The sequence below is a fragment of the Tamandua tetradactyla genome, chromosome 19 (assembly GCF_023851605.1).
Source record: "Tamandua tetradactyla isolate mTamTet1 chromosome 19, mTamTet1.pri, whole genome shotgun sequence".
Taxonomy (NCBI): Eukaryota; Metazoa; Chordata; class Mammalia; order Pilosa; family Myrmecophagidae; genus Tamandua; species Tamandua tetradactyla.
In genome coordinates this window covers 56,391,762-56,413,608 of record NC_135345.1, presented here as the reverse complement: position 1 = coordinate 56,413,608, position 21,847 = coordinate 56,391,762, and the positions used below count along the sequence as shown (strand labels likewise).

The 21,847-nt window shown below is 35.4% G+C and overlaps 1 protein-coding gene across 3 annotated transcripts in view; it reads right to left on the bottom strand.

Moving 5' to 3' along the window:
- CEP135 (centrosomal protein 135) overlaps window positions 1–21,257 on the bottom strand; it is a 98,091-nt gene extending 76,834 nt beyond the window's left edge. For all 3 annotated transcript variants that reach the window (XR_013165893.1, XM_077136925.1, XM_077136926.1), the window contains exons 1-9: window positions 21,032–21,257; window positions 17,288–17,445; window positions 15,532–15,722; window positions 14,794–14,961; window positions 12,474–12,615; window positions 9,476–9,560; window positions 5,714–5,842; window positions 3,918–4,133; window positions 2,196–2,261 (exon numbers count right to left, since the gene is read on the bottom strand). Coding sequence is in view for 2 of the 3 variants with exons in the window: in XM_077136925.1 (XP_076993040.1) it covers window positions 2,196–2,261; window positions 3,918–4,133; window positions 5,714–5,842; window positions 9,476–9,560; window positions 12,474–12,615; window positions 14,794–14,961; window positions 15,532–15,722; window positions 17,288–17,400 (1,110 nt within the window). In the remaining variant the exon portion in view is untranslated. The remainder of the gene's footprint in view (window positions 1–2,195; window positions 2,262–3,917; window positions 4,134–5,713; window positions 5,843–9,475; window positions 9,561–12,473; window positions 12,616–14,793; window positions 14,962–15,531; window positions 15,723–17,287; window positions 17,446–21,031) is intronic.
- Between the last annotated feature and the right edge of the window lie 590 nt (window positions 21,258–21,847).

The following is a 21,847-nucleotide window of genomic DNA, read 5'->3' as shown; positions in this document are numbered from 1 at the left end:
TTCATAAGTTCATTTATATGGTAGTAATTTACCTACAGTTTTATATATACACACACGCACACACACACGTACACATCTACTCCAATATGGCTTCTCCTGAAGTTAATTATCAACCATGGCTAAAAGCACTATAAAATCCAAACATAAATAGTGCTCCTTTCAGGGTGGTAAGATTATTGGATTTTATTTTCTTCTAGTTTATCATATTGTCTATTTTTGCTAAATGAGTATGTATGTGAGCAATAAAAATTGTAAAAACTTTTTTAATATTCAAAGAGGGCAGGAATAAGACACTGTCTGAAGATTCCAAGTGTGTATCTTTAACATTGCTTATGCACTCAGCCTCATTTGCACACTGAGGATAGTAAGAATAGTACCTAAACATGAGGATTCACTGGTACCTACATACTGAGGATTCAGGAGTCAATGCAGGTAACACACTTTGCACAATACCCAGCATATAATGGGTGCTTAAGAAATGTTAGTTATTAATATCATTATTATCTTTAAAGTATATAAAATATAGCACTAACAGAAAAAATAAGAAAGGTCAGAAAGTAACCACAGCAACATCTTACTGTTAGCCAACAATACTGAAACTTGGTCACAAGGCTCTGAGACAAATATTATGAATCACATTCAACTTTTTATAGTATGAATACAAAATTAACAACAAATATCTGAGTACCTATTATGTGCCAGACACTGTTCTCGGAATTTAACAGTCAACAAAGAACAAGAATCCTTGTCCTCACGGAACTTAAGGTTCTTATGAAAATATCACCAACACATCTACTTTACAGTTACTTGACCCCATGGGAGAATTTATATCTATAAAACTCAAGAGTGGATAACATTCAGCAGGTTTAGCTAATTCAATTATTTGATATTGAATAAAACAGTTGAAGACAAAAGGAAGCCACTGTGATATGCTGTTTATAGTGTGTATACACAAATCTAAGTATTTGAGCACCTACTGTGCATCAGTGTATCACAATGGTTTCCTTTTTAATTTGCCTTATGCCACCAGAAATCACAGTTGAGCTGTATAAAGAACATATGTAAAAAGAAAACTTAGAAATTAGCAATAGTCTTTGTTCCCAATCTCAGAGGGAAGTCTTCCAATTTAACAGACTATTTTAAAAAAATTCATCAACGATCTTTTGGGTGAACACCAAGGAGTTTCTACCTGTAAATAAGATGTTCTATCAGTTCCTGACTGTAGGACTATATGCTGTATGCAGGCTTATACTATGATGATTAAAATCTTTCTCATTTCAAGATTAATAGAACAAACCTTATGACTAGGAGAATGGTTTGTACTGCCAAACAAAGGTAATGAAAGAGGGCTGAAAGTGACCCACTTTATTAAGTAATTATCAATCTCTAATTTTAATGTTGGTAAACCTATAAGTCACAAAGTTGTTAAAATACAAAATCCCTAACAGGTTTTCCAAATTTGAATTTTATGTATCTATTATATATGAAAGAATTCCAAAAATATAAAAAAGTATATCCATACAATAAAATATTGTCAGCCATAAAAATGACTGAATACTCATTCATGCTACAACATGGATAAATCTTGAAAATATTATGCTAAGTGAAAGAAGTCAGACACAAAAGGCCACAAATTTGATGATTCTATTTAAATGAAATGTCTAGAATAGACAAAACTATAGAAAAAGAAAGTAGATTAGTGGTTGCTAGGGGCTGGGGGAAAGGGAATGGAAAATGACTGCTAATAAGTATGAGGTTTCTTTTGAGGATGATGTACACATTCTGGAATTAGACAATGGTGATGATTACATAAGTTTGTGAATATATTAAAACTCACTGATTTGTACACTTTGAAAGAATAAATGTTATGGTACATAAATTATACCAATTAAAAATCATATATAAGGGGGTGCAAGGGTAGTTCAGTGGTAGAATTCTCGCCAGCCATGCAGGAGACACAGGTTCGATTTCTGGCCTGTGCACTTTCCAAAAACAAGAAAACAAAAAAAAGAAAAACAAAAATTCAACAAGAGGTGCTGCAATAATGGGATACTCACATGGAAAAAGAATAAAATGCGACCCCCACCATAAAGCATACAAAAAATTAAAATAAAAATAAAAAAATCATATATATATGATAAATCATAAACATTTCTTACTGAAAATGCAGGGATGTCAATATGACATCTACTTACCAACTGAAGCTTTGCCATTGTTTCTTCCAGACTCCTCATTTCAGAGAGTTTTTTTTTAATCTCTTTCTAGGGATAAAAACCCTATTAGATAAACACTCAAGGTCTTTGAATACTAACTCAATGACAATGCAAGGAAGACCAAGAAATTTTTCAAATAGTTCATTTCCCTCTTACTCCTGAGATCTGAGGCTTTAACCTTAGCACACAATTTCAATGAAAAGGAGGCAAAGTTGAGGCTTATCTTTAATCTTCTAGCATCCTGAATGTTCCCAAGAAAATTTCTGCAATATCTGAAAGAAGTGGAGCACTAGAAATCTTCTTTTGCCTGTATACTTATGGGACTTTTCTGGAATCTTGATTTTTAGGAATATATCTTATGGCACTGACTTTACTATCCTATTTGCTTTCTCCCTAACTCCCAAACTGGATCCACTGTAATGAAACTGAAGAGAGAGCAGAAAACCAAGATTAAAATATTATGACAATAAAAATCTTTTGTTGAGCCAGATGATAATTTCTGAGTATTGTCAACAGGACACGAAAAGATGTGTTACATAAGTTGGGTGCAAAAGTATAAACTATTAACAAGCTAAGATGCCAAAGGAGAGAGATGAGATAAAGGACTGTTGCAATGTAACTAAAACCACAAAATCAGAAATAAAACTATACTAATTAGTGGAGGTAACACTGCAAAAAATCACTTCAGTGATGTACTGCAATTGTCTTCTGACTGGGCTATACTTATCCCTGGGATAACAAAAAGATTTACCTAATGATACGGTATGCACAGAGTTTTAAAGAATTAATATCTGGATTCTTAACTTGCCTATATAGTCCTTAAAAATCATCTACTTGAGAACATGCTTATGGGGTAAATACCATGTTGGGTTCTCCTTTCCACCTTGTTTTCACAAGGGCCTTTCTCCACCTTTTCAAGAGAAAAACGTATTTCTCATTCATGTCATAGTGGTACAGTGTGTCAAGATATAAAAACTGTAGTAGCACCAGAAACAAAAGATAATCTGAAATGTTGGTGCTAACTGAAGCCCTTAGTTGAGACACTATTTTCTCCCATTGTATCTCATTAAAAGATGTATTTCCAATAAAATTTTACTTTTAATTTAACAGCTATCAATATTTGTGGTATATTTACATTTTGAGCCACTACTTACTAATAATTGTAATGACAACCCTATTTCGTGGAAAATTTTTTAACTTTGTTATAATCAAGGGAAATTTTATAAATTTTGATTTATATATATTTATTTGTATTGTAAGACCTATATAATAGGGTGATCAAAACAGACATGTTTTATTTTAAAGATACTAATATTTACAACAGCCTAGAAATTACATTCTTCACATATATTTAAATGCAAGGATGAAAAATGTTAGCTACCAACTTAAAAATGCGGAAGAACAGAGTTTCAAAAAATTCCCTTAAAGTGTTCTTGACACAAAATGACAGAGGACAAAATTCAGAAGCTCTCACATAATGCAGAGATAAAAGGAAAAGAGGACAAAATCTGGAGATCTAGCCTAAGAACTGCTGTGCTTGAGAAAGTCACCCAAAGAATTAGAACAAATACAATCATTTAAAGGGTGTAACATTTTAGGAAACTCTGAATTACTAAATAGACTTGAGTAAGGATATCAAAAGGCTCAAGCTCACTGAGTTCCAGGAGAATTAATGAACACCCACACAATTTAACACATCATTACCTTTGCTTCCCCAAGTTCTTTATCTGCAGTCTCAAGCACTTGTTCTTTATGTCTTTCCAATTGCTGTGCTAACTGGTCTATTTCAGTTAATTCTTGGCAGAGTTTTTCATTTTTGTTACTTAAATCAACAACTTCAGTAGCCACCGTTTCCTTGGTTTCCATAAGCTCTTGTATATGCTTCTCCAGCTCTTTATTAGTTTGCTGAAGAAAGTCAACCTAAATTGAATTTGTAATTCATGAAATATATGCATTGGACAAGTATTCTACATAATGAACTTTTAAAATAATATTTCAACTCAAATAAGCAAATTCATTGAGACAGAAGGTAGATTAGAGGTTACTAGAGGCTTGGGGGAGAAAGAATGGGGAGTTATTGCTTAATGGGTACAGAATTTCCATTTTGAATGATAAAAAAGTTTTGGTAATGGATGATGGTGATGGTAGCTCAATATTTTAAGTGCAATAAATGTCAATGAAATGTATACTTAATAGTTAAAATCATAAATTTTAAGTTATATATATATAAATATATAAAACATACATATATATATCCACAACTCATTTTTTAAAGAAAATACATTTTACATCTTTAATGCAGACCAATAATTACATATAATTCAAAATACTACATTATAAAACAGATCAACAATTAAAACCACAGCTATTTTACATTTGTAAACTTATATGGTTCTGATTTACCAAAGTGACAATGTGAGGTCTAATAAAAATATATAGCCACTGGCTTCAGTTTTCAAACATAGAAAGGATAAACTTGTGTGAAACCTCTTCAACAGAGTTCTAAAAACATGACAAGAATTTCACTATGATGAAAATATTACACTAAGCTGTCTACTGTGCTATCCAATATAGTCGCCACTAGCAGGCATATGTGGCTGAGCACTGGAAAGCAGCTAAACCAAATTGAAATGGGCTGTAAGTGTAACATATACTCAGGATTTGATTTAATACCAAAAAAAAAAAGAATGGTATTTTACAATATTGATTACATGTTGAAAAATAATAGTTTGTAGATATTGGAGTAAATGAAACATATCATTAAGACTAATTTTCACTTGCTTTTACTTTTTTTAATCTAGAAAATTTTAACTTACATAAATGTCATATCATATTTCCACTGGACAGCACTTCTCTAGAGCTACTAGCTGATATTTTTTACATGCTCTATTCTGGTTACAACCCAGGCAGCTCTAACATATCTAAACTTCTAAAGTACGTGAGTCAAGTGCTTTTGAGCTCCCCTGCTCCCTCTACAATGGGTCAAATGAGTGACATACTTTACCTAGGCAGAAATAAGCTATGTTTAATTTTTCACATTTTTAAAAACATCTTTTCTTTCATTATAAAAGAAATACATTTTCATAAAAGTCTTGAAAATAAAGAAAACCATAAAGAGTAATATCCTATCACCCAAAGATAAATTTTGTTGGTATAATCTGAATTCTCTTTCACTGTTTTCTCTCTTTGAATGTATCTACACATTTTAAAAAGGGAACTCAAGATCACATTGTACCTACATTTTATTCTCCTCTTTTAAAAATTTAACATTATGATGTGTTTATGTTTCGGACTCATTAGCATTCTTTGAAAACAAGATTTTTCAATCACTATACCCTAATGTTTGTAACAATTCCCCTATTTCTGGATTCTTTGGTGCTATCAAATTTTTCCCACTGTGAAATACCTCAGTGAACAATCCTGTTACTTTTAAACACCCAGAGACCATTATATACACCTATGATTTCATATACTCAGTGAACTAAAATAAAAAGCATTACCTGGATATTTAAATGAGCAATAAGCTTCTCATTGGTTTTATTTCTAGTCTCCAGAGAGAGGACATCAGGGGAGCGACCACCATCCAAGGCAAGTGTTAGTCGTTCTATCTCTCGTTCTCTTAGCTCAATCTAAAGACATAAAGTCACACCATCATTAAATAAAAATCCGGCTTTAAACCCCCAGACTAACACAGGACTGACATTTATTTGAAAACAGTTCCATTTTTCCTATGTCCCAGAATTATAAAAGAGATTGACATTCTTATATGGACTTACACAAATATGGGATTATGAAATGCATATATGTACAACAAAAACAAACAACCCAGATAATGTCAATACATGTATTGTCAATACAGTTTTCATGAGCATTTTTATTGACCAGTACCTAGTTAATTTGTGTTTTTTTCCTCCTTTAAGATAAAGCAATGCTACTATAAAAAGAAATTATTGCTAGCAGATAGCAGATTACATACATACTCCCTACTGGAACTGAGTCTCAACTACTTCAGTGCCTAGTGGAATAAATATGGAATAAATATGGAATAAATAAATGAAGGTATCTTATATTAAGAAAGTGAATTACTACTGAAACTCACTATTAAAAAAGATAGGAGGCCTGCCCATGCAAAAAAAGGATAGAGGGTGGTGCAACAGTAATGCAGTGGCAGAATTCTTGCCTGTCACACCAGAGACCAGGGTTCAATTCCCAGAGCCTGCCCATGTCAAAAAATAGAAAAGGAAACTGGGGTGAATTAAATTATTTATTATTTAGAAAACAGACATACAATCGAAAAGATCACTATGAGCCATGAACTCAAACTAATTCACATGTAAGAATCTGGAAATCCCACAAATTTTCAAGTTTGGGATTCTTTTCTGAAAAACTGAAAACAAAAAACCAACCATTCAATTCAACAAATAATTACTGAGCACAGTACTAGGGATATGAAGATGAATAAAACATTGTACACCTGACCTCTAAGATACAGCTTTGTAGGGAAAACTAGCAAGTAAACCAATAATTACTATTTAACACAGTGTTCAATAGTAGAATACAGGACCAAAAGAATTTAGGGAATAAAGAGTTTTATTCTGCAAGGTATGCTGATGCCTGTGGAAATCAGGCAAGCCCTTACCAAAGAAATACTGCTCCAAAGGTAATAAACAGTAATATGACAAGAAGAAAGAAGGAATATTTCAGGCATTAACACAAGCAGTAAACAGCACGGTGTTTGAGGGGGCTCAGTCTAGCTAGACTGTAAAATGCAAGGGAACTAATGGTTGCAGATGAGTCTGAAGAATTAGGTAGGAACTAACTATGATGATACCTTACTAACATACTTAGGATGCCTTACTAAGATACTTAAGCTTCATGAAACAAAGAGGTCTGTTTCTTTCTAATTGAGAAATGACATGACCAATTTGAGATTTTGAAAGACTACTCTAAAGGATATATTTGACAGGAATAAAACCAGAGCCAGGAAGACTTACTGCAGAAATCTGTGAAAGAAATGATTAAAGTATAAAATAAAACCGGTGTACTACAGAACAGAAGAAATAAATTTAAGAAATGTTTAGCAGAACTGACAGAACTTGGTCAGTGGTATGTGAAGGGAAGGAAAGAGAATGAGTTCTCAAGACTCCAGAATATTGATGTGTGCAGATGGTGATGGTGATACTGCCAACCAAGGCAAAGAATAAAGAAGTAAAAACAGATTTGAGGCAGAACATAACAAGTTTAGTACTAGGCATATGAGTACAAAGAGTCTTCATCCAAGTGGACAATCCAATGTGAATTTGGATGAATCAGTATGGAGCTTAGCAGAGAGGTTTCAGCAAAAGAGATTTGGGAATTATCAGCATAAAGACAATATTTAAACCAACATGGTGGATGAGACCACCTAAGAAAATATACATGTAGAGGAGAGAAAGTCAAAGACAGAATCCTGGAAAACAGAAATATTAGAAGGATGGGGGTGGGGGAGATAGCAGGAAGCCAAGAGAAATTAGAGGTAAAACAAGGAAAACCAAAAGAAAATCAAGTCTCAGAAGAGTTTCAGAGTTTATCAGTAATTAATGTCAAATACTATAGATGAGTCAAGAAAATAAAGTCTGAATTTAACAATTAATGTCACTGGGGCACTCATTAGGGCAATTATGTGGGGGTGGGAAGTGGTGGGACAGTAGCCAGACTTTAAAAGATTTAAGGAATAAACAAGATATAAAGTAGAGACATTAAGTAAGGACGAGTCTTAAGAGGATAAGGAGAGGAGAAGGCATCTGCAAGAGGGACAGGAAGTTAAGAGACTTTTTTTTAAAAGATGTTAAGGATGGTAATAATAGCAACTACTCATAGGACTGTCATGAAGATTAAAAGAATCAATAATTGTAAAGTGGCTGTATAAATGTTTGTTAAAGAAAGAATAATTGATCAAAGCATAGTTCTAAGAAGAAAAGAAACAGGGCCTAGAGCACAAGTAGAAAGATTTAGCCTTAAATAGCAAGAACAACTTACCTGCCCTTTAAGTCTTAAGGAGAGCTGGAGTGTAAATACTGCTTACTTTAAAACTAGAGACAGGAAGGCGAGTCAAGGCAATATTCCAAGAAAGGGAGTATTATTTGGGGAGAGAGCTTGAAGAGCAAACAAAGTTTGAAATATGTGCTGAGAGAAACAGAAAATAAAATTGTATACACTCAAGTAAAAAATAAATGATAAGCAGCAGAGTGGGTTCAACTAAGATTGATAACCACTATGAACTGGTGGTTTCAATCAGAATGGTCAGGCTATTAACTCCAATCCCTGAGCCAACTCAGAGACGGTAAGCACAAGCCAGTTTATGTTCATGAAGTACTTTGAAAAAACGTGATTAAAGTGTTAATTATGTATTGAAAAATACTAAATATCCTAAACTCATGCATATTTGATACTTTCAATATTTCTTCATAAAGTACTTTTTTTGGTTGACGTTGTTACTATTCCTTATCTTTTAATTCCATTTTTAACCAAAAAAACTTCAAATTATTTTATAAACTTAACAGTTATACCAACACATAAAATATATCTGTATTTGTATGTGTAGACCAATTCACTCCAAAAAAAAAAGCAGAAAATGAAAAAGCCATTACCCAATTTAAATGTTAGTAAGCATAAAAAGAAAGCAAGTCTGTGATTACCCAAATCAGAATTTAGCCAAGACAACAGAGAGCCTATTAACATTTATGACCTAACTCTACTCTTCATTTCCCTGCTACTTCAGAAAGCTGTTTTATAATGTACTAGGGCTTGAAGAGAAAACACAAAATATAGCAACAACGAAAAATAACTTTCAAAGAGACATATTAAAATTTTTTAAAAATCTACTCAGTTAAGTATTTTTTTTTAAGTATAAAGAATATTATTATAAAGTATAGCAAATATCAATAAAGTATCTCCTGAGATATTATCAGCAATACAGCTGTAAAATTATGTTTGGGGAAATATGTGATTTACTAAAAGAAAAACAAAACAAAAAACTACTATTTACCTTAATGCATAATGAGAAGAATGGACTAGAGTGCTCCTAAAGTCATTAAAGCATTTCCAGCTATTAACTCTTTAACTCTTAAAAACAAACTTATGAAAAAGATAAAGCTATATAAAAATCAGGATCAGTAATATTAAATACAACCCAATTACATTTATAACCACAGCCTCTAGCCAAAAAGGTTAGACATAAACATGAATTCAATCTCTACTATGCATGTAAATAAAAAACCTACTTGCTTGTTATAATCTCTCACTCCACTTTCCATCACTGTTAATTTTCCTTGTAACTGGTGGACTTCCTGTTGAAGTTCTTGAATTCTGAAATACATTCAAAACTCAGGTAAATATGATTTTATTAATACATAGAAAATAACAAGAAATGAAACTGATGTATTCTTTCATAAATTCTATATTTTCTGCTCCACAATGCAGTAGGGGTGCTATGTCGAAGAGTTCCAGGGCTACAACATTTTAAATATAGTCCACATCACCCTTCAGAGCTAAATTTTATAAGAATAAATAATTTGAAACTCAGATACATTATGCAACAAAACACCTACTATACCATCTTGGTCCTTGGGACAACTCTTTGAGGTTCTGTAGCCAATTCCTAGGTTCAGAAAACTGTGGGCTCAGGACATCAAACCAAAATTCACAGCATTATTTAGTGAAATAAGGGACTGAAATGTGCTTTCTGGCCCTTACTATGTATTTTCCCAATAAACCACTCTGTAATTATGAGAGAAAAGAAAGGTATCAAGAAATAATGCAATTTTCTAAGTAACTACCAGAAAAAACTACTCCTTTCTTGAACTTCAGTTAATTCTAAAAGAATTGACATTTTGTTCAAATTTTACCAGAATTTTACAATTGCAGGGCGGGCCATGGTAGCTCAGCAGGCAGAGTTCTCACCTGCCATGCCAGAAACCTGGGTTTGATTCCTGGTGCCTGCCCATGTAGAAAAAAAAAAGCAAATCAAAAAACTCTTCTATAATTGCCTAACTTATATTTGTACTACATCAAACTTAGTCAAGAATTAACATAAAAATGGCACAGTCCACTTTTCATACTCACAAGATAAAGCTTAACATCATGTCTTCTCTTAAAGAGAGATTTTCCATAGTGGACTAAATGAGGCTGCACAGAGCTTATTCCTGTTACTACCAGAACCAGTTTTCCACTTATCTAAGTTTAGGAGACGAATATAAATGCAACTGCACCCATATGTATGCATGAATGACTCTGAATATAAATGAAATGTGCATATGCAAACTAAAGCGAACAAGATAATCAAAAGAGACCACTGTCTTTGATGGTTTGAGAGCAAAGAAAAATATTAAGGAAAAAGAGAAAGGCAAAAAATGATATATATGTGGCCCAAATAACTTCTTAAATAATAGCTAACACATTTTGTCTGAGAAGTCCTGGGTTATAACGCCAACAAAAGAAAACACAAGGTATTAAGTATTTCACAGTTAAGGTCAGATAATTATACAAGTTTAAAATACATAATACTGTGAGAATAACTGAGTAAAGGGACTCTAGTTAATACTTTCAGCCAATGTTCTTTTTAATTGTTAAACTGAGTTTAATACAAATGAGTATGTCTGCTGAATCATGATATTTCTTTTAGTCTCCAGTGTCTTGGAGTAGGTAGAAGGAGAAACCTGAAATCACAGAACTATAAGCCCACCCAAACTCTGAAATCTGTAACTTGTTACAATGCACTTTGAAATTTATTGCTTTTTGCATATATTTCACAACAAAAAAAATGTTTTAAAAGAAGTGAGATTAATAAAGTAGAAAAACTCCCCCATGCTCTCTGCATACTTTATTGAAACAAAAGTTATCTGCATTAACTATTTTCAGTATTTCACACTTTGAAATGATTCTCTGATTATGACCAGAGTCATTGGTGCTTTCTTGCTCCTCTGAACCCCTTAACATTTTCCTAATATCATCTGATGTATTATCTTGTCTCATCTTAACTATAGGATTATAAACTGCTAAAAGCAGCACCATCATCTAACTCATCTTTATATCCCCAGAACACTTACACAGTGCCTTTACTAGGTGGTTTAATGAGGCTTTATTAAATAGAATTTATATCTGATTCCAATTTAAGGAAATACAAATAAAGAGAGCTACAGAATCATGAAATGAGCACTTCAAAATGAGTTCCAATTCTACTCATGTTCAACTGGCATTTGACATAAATCTCAAGTAATAAAGATTTCTCTAAATGACTACTCTTACTTGATGATGAAACTAAATATTAAAGAAAACGCTATCAAAATAGGTTCTAAATGGTACTTGTGCCAGTTTGAAAGTTTTTATGTACCCCAGAAAAGGCATGCCTTAATCCTAATCCAATCTTGTGGGACAAGATTTCTTTTAATCCCAATTCAACACAGTACATTGGAAAATATCTTCATGGAGATGTGACATGCCCAACTGTGGGTGTAACCTTTTAATTACATGGTGATGTGACTCCACCCATTTCAGGCAGACTTGATAAGTTTACTGGAATCCTTTAAAAGAGGAGATGTTTTAGAAAGAGAACAGAGCCTACAGAAATGACAGAAGCCTCAGAGCTGACAGAAACTTCACAGCAGAGCTGACACAGATGTGGACACGTGAAGAATAGAGACATGGATGGCTGGAGATGCTTGGAGCCCAGCAGATGTTGTCATGAGATGTTTAGCAAGCCAGAACCTGGAGAGAGCCCAGGGAAGCCAAGGGATGAAAGCCAGCCCTGGAGAAGTAAAGTGAGGAACCTCCACAGGAATAGAGGCTGAGAGCAATAGAGACCAGGAGCAAGGGACCAGCAGATCCCAGCCCATGACTACTCAGCTGACAGAGGTGTTCCACACCAATAGCCTTTCTTGAATGAAGGTAACCACTTGTTGGTGCCTTAATTTGGATACTTTTACTTCCTTAGAACTGTAAATTTGCAACTTATTAAATTCCCCTTTATAAAAGCCATTCCATTCCGGCAGCTTGCAAACTGTGGGCAGAAACATCACATGTATGACCTAATTGAAATCAAAGCTTCAAAATATGCAAAAACATTCTAAATCATGCAGAAAGTATTTAATGAGTGTCTATGTAAAGGTTCTGTATAGGCACTGGGTACCCAACAGTTACTTAGACAAAAGCCATACCATCAAGAAGCTCACAGCTAATTGAGTGATCAATTAACTAAAGCCAACAAAAAAATTATTTACGTACCTGTTATCAGCCACCTGCAGGAGGTCTGCAATGTAAGGATCTTCTGGCTGAGGAACTGGATATGAACAGACTTCAGAGGGAGGGACAGGTTCATCAATTTGCATACGCTGCCGCCTGAAAGCAATACTTCGTTTCTTGCCACCTAAAAAAACAAGTGTGATTTTTTTTAAAAATCAAGAAATAAAGTCAAAAGGCTAACAACTTTTTCTTTATAAAGTGTGTCTCTGGCTTACATAATATAATGATGAGTTATTTTTCCCCTCATGTTTAAATACCCACCCTGATCTTTAACTAAAAAATGCATTTCCAAACTTCAACATGGTTATAAACAAGTTTAATTTGCCTGAAATAATATATAGGCCCACATTTACTCTATCCTCTACTAGATGGGGACCAGACTTTGGCAAGATCAAAAGCCAAGTGTACCTTGTGGTATTCATTATTAACAGCTCAAGAAATCAACACTGGCAGAAAACTCTCAAATGAGGGCATTAAGACATTGAGATCTAAAATAAACATGCATACTAATTGCAAAAGAACAAATAACTGAAATTTTATGTAGCAAAAGCAATAGATAATAGAAAGCTTTCTGTACTCTAAAATCATGTTATACCCTGAAGAAGTAGAGAATGTTTTCTTAAGTATCGTTAAAAGTAGCAAGAGTAATATATACATATATTTTTTCAGGGTAGATAGATAAATGCTATCTTGGCCCACACCAAATAGATAAGCATCTAGCCAAGAAGTTAGAAATACACATGAAAAACCAATAGATCCTCACAAAAAACAAATATAATCCATAACTTTGTTTTCAATAGAATCAAAAAATTTTGCATATGCTTATCTCTTTAAGAATGAAGAAACAGATCAGAAGTATCCAAATGTAGTTACACACCTAAATAAAGCTAACCATGTTCTTAATGAAGATTTTTCCTCCCTAACCTCTCGGCTTTTTTTCTTTGGTTGTTCCTTCTCAGTTTCTTTCAAAGACCTTCTTCCATGAGTCCCTTAAATGTCAATCTCCCTAGGGTCTGTCTTTGATTCTTTTCTCTTCTAGTCTACATACTCTCATTAGATGATTCCTATGAAACCCACAGCTTCAATTAACCTGATATTCCAATGACTCTAAAAATTTGAATCTGCAACTGCAACTTTCTACTGAGAATGAATCTACATATCCCACTACTTATGAGAAATCTCAATGTCAATGTCCCACGGGTATACAGCACACTCAAGACACCCTTAACTGGACTCTGCTCCACTTTTAACATTCTCTATCTTGAGAACCAGTACCTTCACCCACTTACTTATTCACTTGAAACAGAAATCTGGGAATTCTTCTATTTTCCAAATCTACCATACTGAGTCAACTAAATTCTATTGATTATATCTCTTGATTCTCTCTTGAATCTATCTCTCTTGGCCTCAATAAACCTCATTATCTTTTTTCTTTGACTTAATCTTCCAGTTACTTAAGAGATCTACTTTTCTCCATCTTTTCTGCCCTTGGCTCAGAGTCTCCTCCATCTCATCTGCTGCCATCTCAATTCCATGATTCTTTCCACACTCTGGCCTCTTAGGTGCTAATCCCTCAACTCTCATGACTTTCTTCTCCACTCAGCTTTAGTCACACAATAACATAACTGTGCTTTGGATTTTGCCGTCACTCAGAATGCTACCAGCTTCTAGAACTTCTATTGATATTTCATTCTGATCACAATCTTCATCCCAAACAACTTTAGTTTTCACCATTCTTATTAATCCCTCAGTCTCTATTTAGACCCATAATCCAGCTCATCTGGCTAACTTATTTGCATAAACTTGATCCCATGGTTCAGACATCTCAATGATGCTGTCACCAGTAATGTAGAATCCTCTACCAAACTAGGCCTAGACAGCCACCAATTCAGGATATGTGCCATTTCTTTTCCCTAGCTCTATAACTGTTGGGCATAAGGCTAAAAATAGTAAACTTACAAAAGCATGTAATTTCCAAATGTTCTTTAATGATTACGGATTGCTTCTACAACTAAAATATAATATGAATAAAAATAGATAAAACAATTTAAAAGGAATAGGGCAATAAAACTCTAGGCATTAAAGTTAGATTACTTGTATCTAAGAGACTATTAAACAAGTTTCCAAACATAGGTGCTTTGGGGTTTTTGGAAATAAATCAAGAACTTTTTCTGATAACTGAAACATATCTTTCCAAACACTGAATTCTAAGCATGAAAATCAAAAGTCCTATTTCAGTCAAAAGTTTTAATAATCTTAAAAGATTAAGTGTGAAAAATGTTTTGAGAAGAAACAGACTTACCTGGAGTCTGTACTACTGCTTGCAAATTCTTTTCTTGAAGTTGTTGAATTTTTTCATCCTTAGCTTTGCTCTCTTTTTCCAGAAGTTTAAGTTTATGAACATATTGGTTATTTAAAAATTTCAGATCAGCTGTTTCACGCGCACACTTCTTCAATGTAGTTTTCAATTCTTAAAATGAAAAAGATTCGAAGGCTTTTCTAATGATAAAGAAATCTAAGAAGTTATTCCATTTAACACAATACAAAACGTCACAATAGCTGGAAAGGTTCCACCTTATTCTTATGCCTGCTTTGTTTTGAAAGCCTATTTACCTTTTCTTGTCATCATGATTAACAAAACTGTAAATAAGTCACTAAGCACAAAAGGGAATTACATTTTCCTGCTGCTGCATGAGTTTAATATAAAACATGGATTTTGATCCAGTAAATGAGGTATTTCAGTAAGGGAAACAAAAGAGTTGTTTCAAAAACATTTCTTCAATTTCAGCACTTACTATTCTCTATAAAAATCTTAATTCTAAAAGTTTAATCAACAGATAGTGAGGACAAATACAGCTTTGGAAGGTCATTTTTATTCTCAGGAATTCTCCAATATATCCTGTAGTAAGTTCAGGAGATGTTAGTAGGACTACTACATTTTCTAAATAATAGGTTTAAAATTAGACTTTAGCCTTCCCTAGATATAAAACAAAAAAGGGCAAATATTTGGTATTAAAAAATCACTGAATTTTCATTTTACCTTTAATGTGTTGATCTGACTGTTCTTTCAGTCTCATTAATTCCAAGTATAGTTCATTATTTTCCCTGCTCAATTTTGCATTTTCAAGTTTATAGGGTTCCAAGATAAAATCAAAATTGGCACTTTCTTTTTCTGCTTTCACAGCAGATAATTTTGATTTCCGAAGGCTCTCTGTTGTATGAACTAGGTCACTAAAATTAAAGAACAGAAAACGTAAACACAGAAACATTCCATTAACTTTCTAATAACTAAAAATATTAACTTTCTAATAACTAAAAATATTTAAAAAAAGATTTCTAACAACTAAAAAATTTGAGAAGGCCATAGTGGCTCAGTAGGCGGAGTTCTCGCCTACCATACTAGAGGCCTGGGTTCAATTCCTGGTGCCTGCCCATGCCAATAAATAAATAAATACTTCTAAAAAGACTTTAATGTATAAGACTATAAAATATGTTCATGCTAAATGAGCTCAAATCTTAAAAAAAAAATTTTCAAAATAAGATTAAAATTACAAAATATATACACACACTTAGAACTATCCTTGAATTTCCTCTCTCAGTCATTCCCATGTCCAACTAGCCACCTGATCTAGTGGCATCTGTGAGATTTATTTGCTCATTCAGTAAGTATTTAGTGAGTGCCTGCTATATGCTAAGTAACAGGGACACAACAATAAAAGAAAATCAGTTCCTTGCCTCTAAGAATGTAGACTAGTGGAAAATTTACTTAATATTTATTGAGCAAGGAACACAACAAAGTCCCCACTGTCACGAAGCTTATACTTTACCAATAAATAGTTTGCCAAACAGTTATAATACTATGTGATAAATACAACAGATATTTCAGTGCCTATGTGTCTAGCTCTGTTCTAGGCATATCAGTGACAAAGTCAAAACCTCTAGTCTCATGGAGTTTGCATTCTAAAGGGAAGACAAAATAAGTTTCCAATAAAGATAAGTAGTTATGGTAGCATGTAACAGATGTGATGGAGTCCTGGAGAAGTAACCTTTGAAGCTTACCAGGTACAAGGGCAAGGGAAGAAGAAGAGGAGTAAGAGGCTTGATAGGCAGATAGAACAGCACTTGGAAAGACCAAGGGTGACAGTGTATATGTTTAGAGAGCTTCATGTGGTTCAATACATGGGAGATGAACTGCAGAGAGAAGCAGGGACTGGATCATGAAGGTTTCTGGAGGCCATACAAAAGACCACAAAATATTTTATCCATTCTCTCCTTTCTATCATCAATTGTCTTTGTGTAAAGACATCCTAAGCAATTTCCTTGCTCCAGTCTCAAGCCACTGCAATGTAGTTCTTGTGGAAAAGAAAAAAAAAAATCACAGAACCTTTCAGTTAAGGTAATATGTAAACAGCTAAAGTAATGACCAACAAACTCTTTGAGAATTGTCAATATAATATAAAGACCAATGAAGCACACAAAACTCAAGAAAGAGAAAAGCATCTCCCAACTACATCAGAAAACCACACACAAAAAACTATACTCTTATTCACAGAGAAAACCAAAAAACATTTACTCTTAAGAGTATATAATGTCAATGGGGACCATTTAGAGCTCTGCAATGTGGAGACCCTGAAATGATGATAAGGCATAGGACCTAAGGAAGAACACATAAGTGTCAGATGATTTAAGGACTTTTAAAAAATCTAACCATTTACTTACTGGAGTATGAAGTTCAATCAGAAACTAGATAAATGGGATTAAGGAACATAGATTTAGAACTCTATTTTCATCTTTACCTGAAAAGTTTTTCTACCAAAGGTAAGCATTCCACTGTCAAAGTCTGGCGGTATCCCAACTGATCCAATCTTTTTCTAATATTGACATACTTTCTTTCTGCAGCTGTAGTCATCTTCTCTTCCAAAACAGTTTTTATTCAGTTCTAAAAATTAAAGTCCTAAAAAAAAAGTGAAACATCATATTATTGCAGCTATTATCATTGTTTTCTAATCCAAAGAAAAGATTATTTTAATATAAAGCAATCTTTTATTTCTGTTCAGGTAAGCTGTCTTCTGGAATATTTAGATTGATTTAAATCCAACCCTTACCATAGTCATGTTGTTACATTAAAATAAGTATCTCTTCATAAGACTAAATGTTAAAGCAAAAACAATAAAGCCTCTAGAAGAAACTAAGACTTCCAGCTGCTTGAAGTAGGCAGAGAATTCTTACAGAGACCTCTTTTAAAACCACTAAACATAAAAGAAAATGATTAACTAGAACTTCATCAAAATTAAAAACATCTGCTCCTGAAAATAATCCATTAAGAAACTGAAAAGGCAAAAAATATATTGTGAATATATATGGAGTATGTTGTTCTTATAAGACAACCAAATAAGAAAATGATCTAAAGATTTGAACAGGCACCTTACAAAAGATACCCGAAATAAGAATAAGCATACGAAAAGGTGCTCACCCCTCTTTGTATTTCAGGGAAATACAATCAGGTGCAATTTCACATCCATTAGAATGGCTAAAATTAAAAGGACAATATCAAATGCTGACAAGAATACTGAGCAACTTGGATCTTCACACATAGCTACCAGGAGGGTAAAATCACTTTGGAAAAATGTCTGGCAATTTCTCATAAAGTTAAATGCACTTCTACTCTTAACCTAGTAATTCTATCCCTAGGCTTTACCCCAGGAAATGGAGGGGAAAAAAAGTCCTCAAAAGAATTTACAAGAATATTTGTAGCAGCTTTATTCATAATAGCCCCAAAGTGGAAACCTAAATACTCATCAACAGCAGAAGAGATAAACTATGATTATTTATACAATGTAACACTTCAAAAATAAAAGGACAGGAACTCAACCAGGCCAACAACAGGGATGCATCTCAGAAACATTATTTGACCAATAGAGGCCAGGGACAAAAGACCACATACTGCATGATTCCATTTATATGAAGTTCAAAAACATGCAAAATTAAACTATGAAGAAGAAAGCTAAAACAGCTGTTGCTGGGGGTTGGGAATAGGAGTGGGTGGGAGGAGGGGCATCCTGTGAGGTGGAAAATTGACTGGAATGGTTAAAAAGGGAACTCTCTAGAGTGATGAACATATATGTGGGTTGAGGTAGTGGTTACACAGGGGTATACACATATATCAAAACTCTTCAAACTGTACACCTAAGATTTGTGCATTTCACACACTTTTTTTTTCAGTAAAAAAAAAGACACAAGAATCTCTGCATGTTTTCATCCTTGCCTATTTTACTATTTATGAATAGATTCTCTATCAATCTGCACTAAAAGAGTTATCCAAAGATAATTTTTTAGAAATTTTGTTCTATTCTAAATTTTGCCAACTAAATATAGTCATAGCATTTGTTATGGATTGAATTATATCCCCCAAATAGATAAATTCCTAGTCTTTAGTCCCATGAATGTGATCCAATGGGACCCTTGAAGATGTTATTGGTTAAGAAGAGGCCAAACTTGATAAAGTAGACTCTGATTCAATATGACTGCTGTCCTTATAAGAAGGGGAAATTGGAGGGGGGAGGGGGAGGGGAGAGAGAGGGAGAGAGAGAAAGGGAGGGAGGGAGGGAGGGAGAGAGAGAGAGAGAGAGAGAGATGGCCATGTGACAGAAGCAGAGATTGAGTTATGCCACAAGTCAAGGAACATAATGGATTGCCAGGAAGCCACTACTAGAACCCTACAGATTTCAGAAGAAGGATGGTCTCGTGGCCACCTTGATTTGGGGGCCTTCTAGCCTCCAGAACTATGAGACAGTAAATTTCTGTTGTTTAAGACAACCAGACTGTGGTATGTTGTTAGAGCAGCCCTGCAAACTAGGACAGTATTTATATTTATAAACTGAATAAAAACTTTGTTTTACATTTCTATGGTTCATCACAATTTATAAAATGTGAATATATACAAAATCTATCCTTACAACCACCCTGTGAAGGAGACAGAACTGACATTATCATCCCTATTTAAAGACCAGGAAAGGCTCTTCCCCAGGAGTAACTTTTCCCAAAGCCCATGGCCACAAAGTGGGTGGGCAGTCACTAAAAGCCCTATGTCCTGGGTCCTGGTTCAGAACTCTGGCATTTCACGCTGCCTCAACTTACCATATCAATTATAAATTAGCATCTCTCTTGTCAAAAATTACTCCTTTTTACAAATCGTTCTCTCTGCTCTTGCTAATTTTTTCTTTGAGTGGCATCCCCATGGGCTTTCTATGTCCTTACACAAGAGGGACCTGACTGGTGCAGGTCCCTCTTGTGTCAGCAGAAACTTCTGCTGACAATGGAAATTTACACCTGACAAAATCACTATCTAATAGAGGCTGCAGGACTCGAACATTTCTCCTCTTTGGTACCAACTGGTTACCCAGAAATAAGATATCTTCCCATCCTGCTGTGAGAAAGAATTTTTTTAAAAAATCATAGTCTGGGCCTCAACACACAAGCCAGATGAAAATGTTCCTAAGAAGGACAAAAACTTAAATTATGCTTTCCCCACCCATGGGCTGTGGTCCGCCCTCCCAATTCAAACATTCTGGCTTTACTCTAAGATTCTAGCAAAGCAACATAAAGGTGTTAAGTTTGGGGGTCTCAAGCACGGGGCGAGCAAAAAAAATGTTAACTGAGGTTACCTCCCAGCCGTGAAATTTGAGCTGGGGGTGAGGGACCTGAATTACTATTCTTGGAATGAATAAGACTGAAAGAATAAACAAAACACATTAAAAATAACTGAAGATTTGGTGATTTTTTAAAACTTTAAAATGTTTGCCTTTTACCGCAGAGAAGGCTAAGGCTCAATTTTTTAAAATTACGAATTAAAACTATAGAAAAATCTGTAGCTTTCCCGCTGTTTCTGGACTTAACCGGACCAAAAATTTCCGAAAATAACATTTACGTTCATTCCGTAGCTCTAGTAGTCCTTTGATACTTTAAGAACTGAACCATATACGAATTAAATTTTTTAAATTAAAATTGCCATAAAGATTATGATAAAGCCGATAGTTCTCGTAAAGCCACTTTTGTTCCTTCCCTACCGAACTTAAACCAATCGAGACTGTCAGGTAGAGGGGGACGTTCTCAAAAGTGCTGAGCAAAGGCAATCGCCTCACTCTCGGCACTTTGTTTTGAGCAACTGAGATTCTTTATTAAACTGAGAGTATTGTAAGTGAATCAATCCATCAACAGCATCTGCACAGACACCCGGAGACGAGCTGGGCAGGGAGAAGTCAGGGAGTTCAGGCACCCCAGGTCAGTCTCGGGTTTGCTACTTTACTGTCGGGTGGTGAAGGGAAGGGGGCTCGGAAGTGGGTCCGTAGGAGGGGTGTTCTGCGTCTCCCCCGCCCGGCCCTGCCTGTCCGCCCGCTCCCCGGGTCCAGAGCCCCCACTTCGGCCCCACTTCCCGCGCGGCCTCCCGGCAGCGCCCGAGCCCGGCCCGCGAAGCCCCTGTGGAAGGCACAGCCGCCGCCACCGGCCCCGTCAGGCCCTCCCGTTCCCGCGACCGGACTCACCCTTCCGCCTGCGGCCGCATCGCTCTCTCCGAGCCCTCGCCTCCCTCGAAGACTCCTTCCGGCCGGCCCACCGGCCACGGCCCTCAGGCAGTTTGAAAATGGCGCGGACACGCAATCCCTGACGGCGCGGAGGAGGTGCCCCCGTTGCCCCGGTAACCCGAGGGGCTAGACGACACCCGGCGTGCGGCGGAGACGCACCAGGAGGCGATGGAGGCGCTAGGCCCTGGTGCCCGGAAACGCAACGGCCGCGAGGGCTCGAGGCCAGGGCGCCCCCTGGCGGAAGGGCCCGCGACAGGCCAGCCCTGAACTTCAGCTAGTGCCTGAAGGGGAATCTCCTCTCCTGAGGACTGGCTGATCACCTGTTGTGTGCGGGACAAAAAAGAAAAATTGAAAACGCTGCCCCAGTCTGAATCCCTGCAGCGAGTTAGCCCTCCCCTGGAAGGTGAACGTCTATTTACCAGTAAACCCTAGCTTAAATATCACATTCTCTTTGCAACTTTCCCTGACGACCACCCAACACAATTAATTGCTGCCCCCACAGCCGTGTCCCCATAACACTCTAATAGGCCTGTTTTATAGAGCTCATCCCATCAGGATTATAAATATTTGTTTATATGTCTCTCCTTACCCATCCTAAATTGTGCATTCCTTGAGCCAGAGATTCCTTCCGCTATGTTTCTCTAGCACATACCACTCAATAAGCATTTGTGAATGGAATTAAACTGAAATAAGCTGGTTAGCCTGCTCACATATGGAAAACACATGGACAAACGCTAGGATTCCGTTACCTCCTCCCCCACTCGAAAACATTCTAGG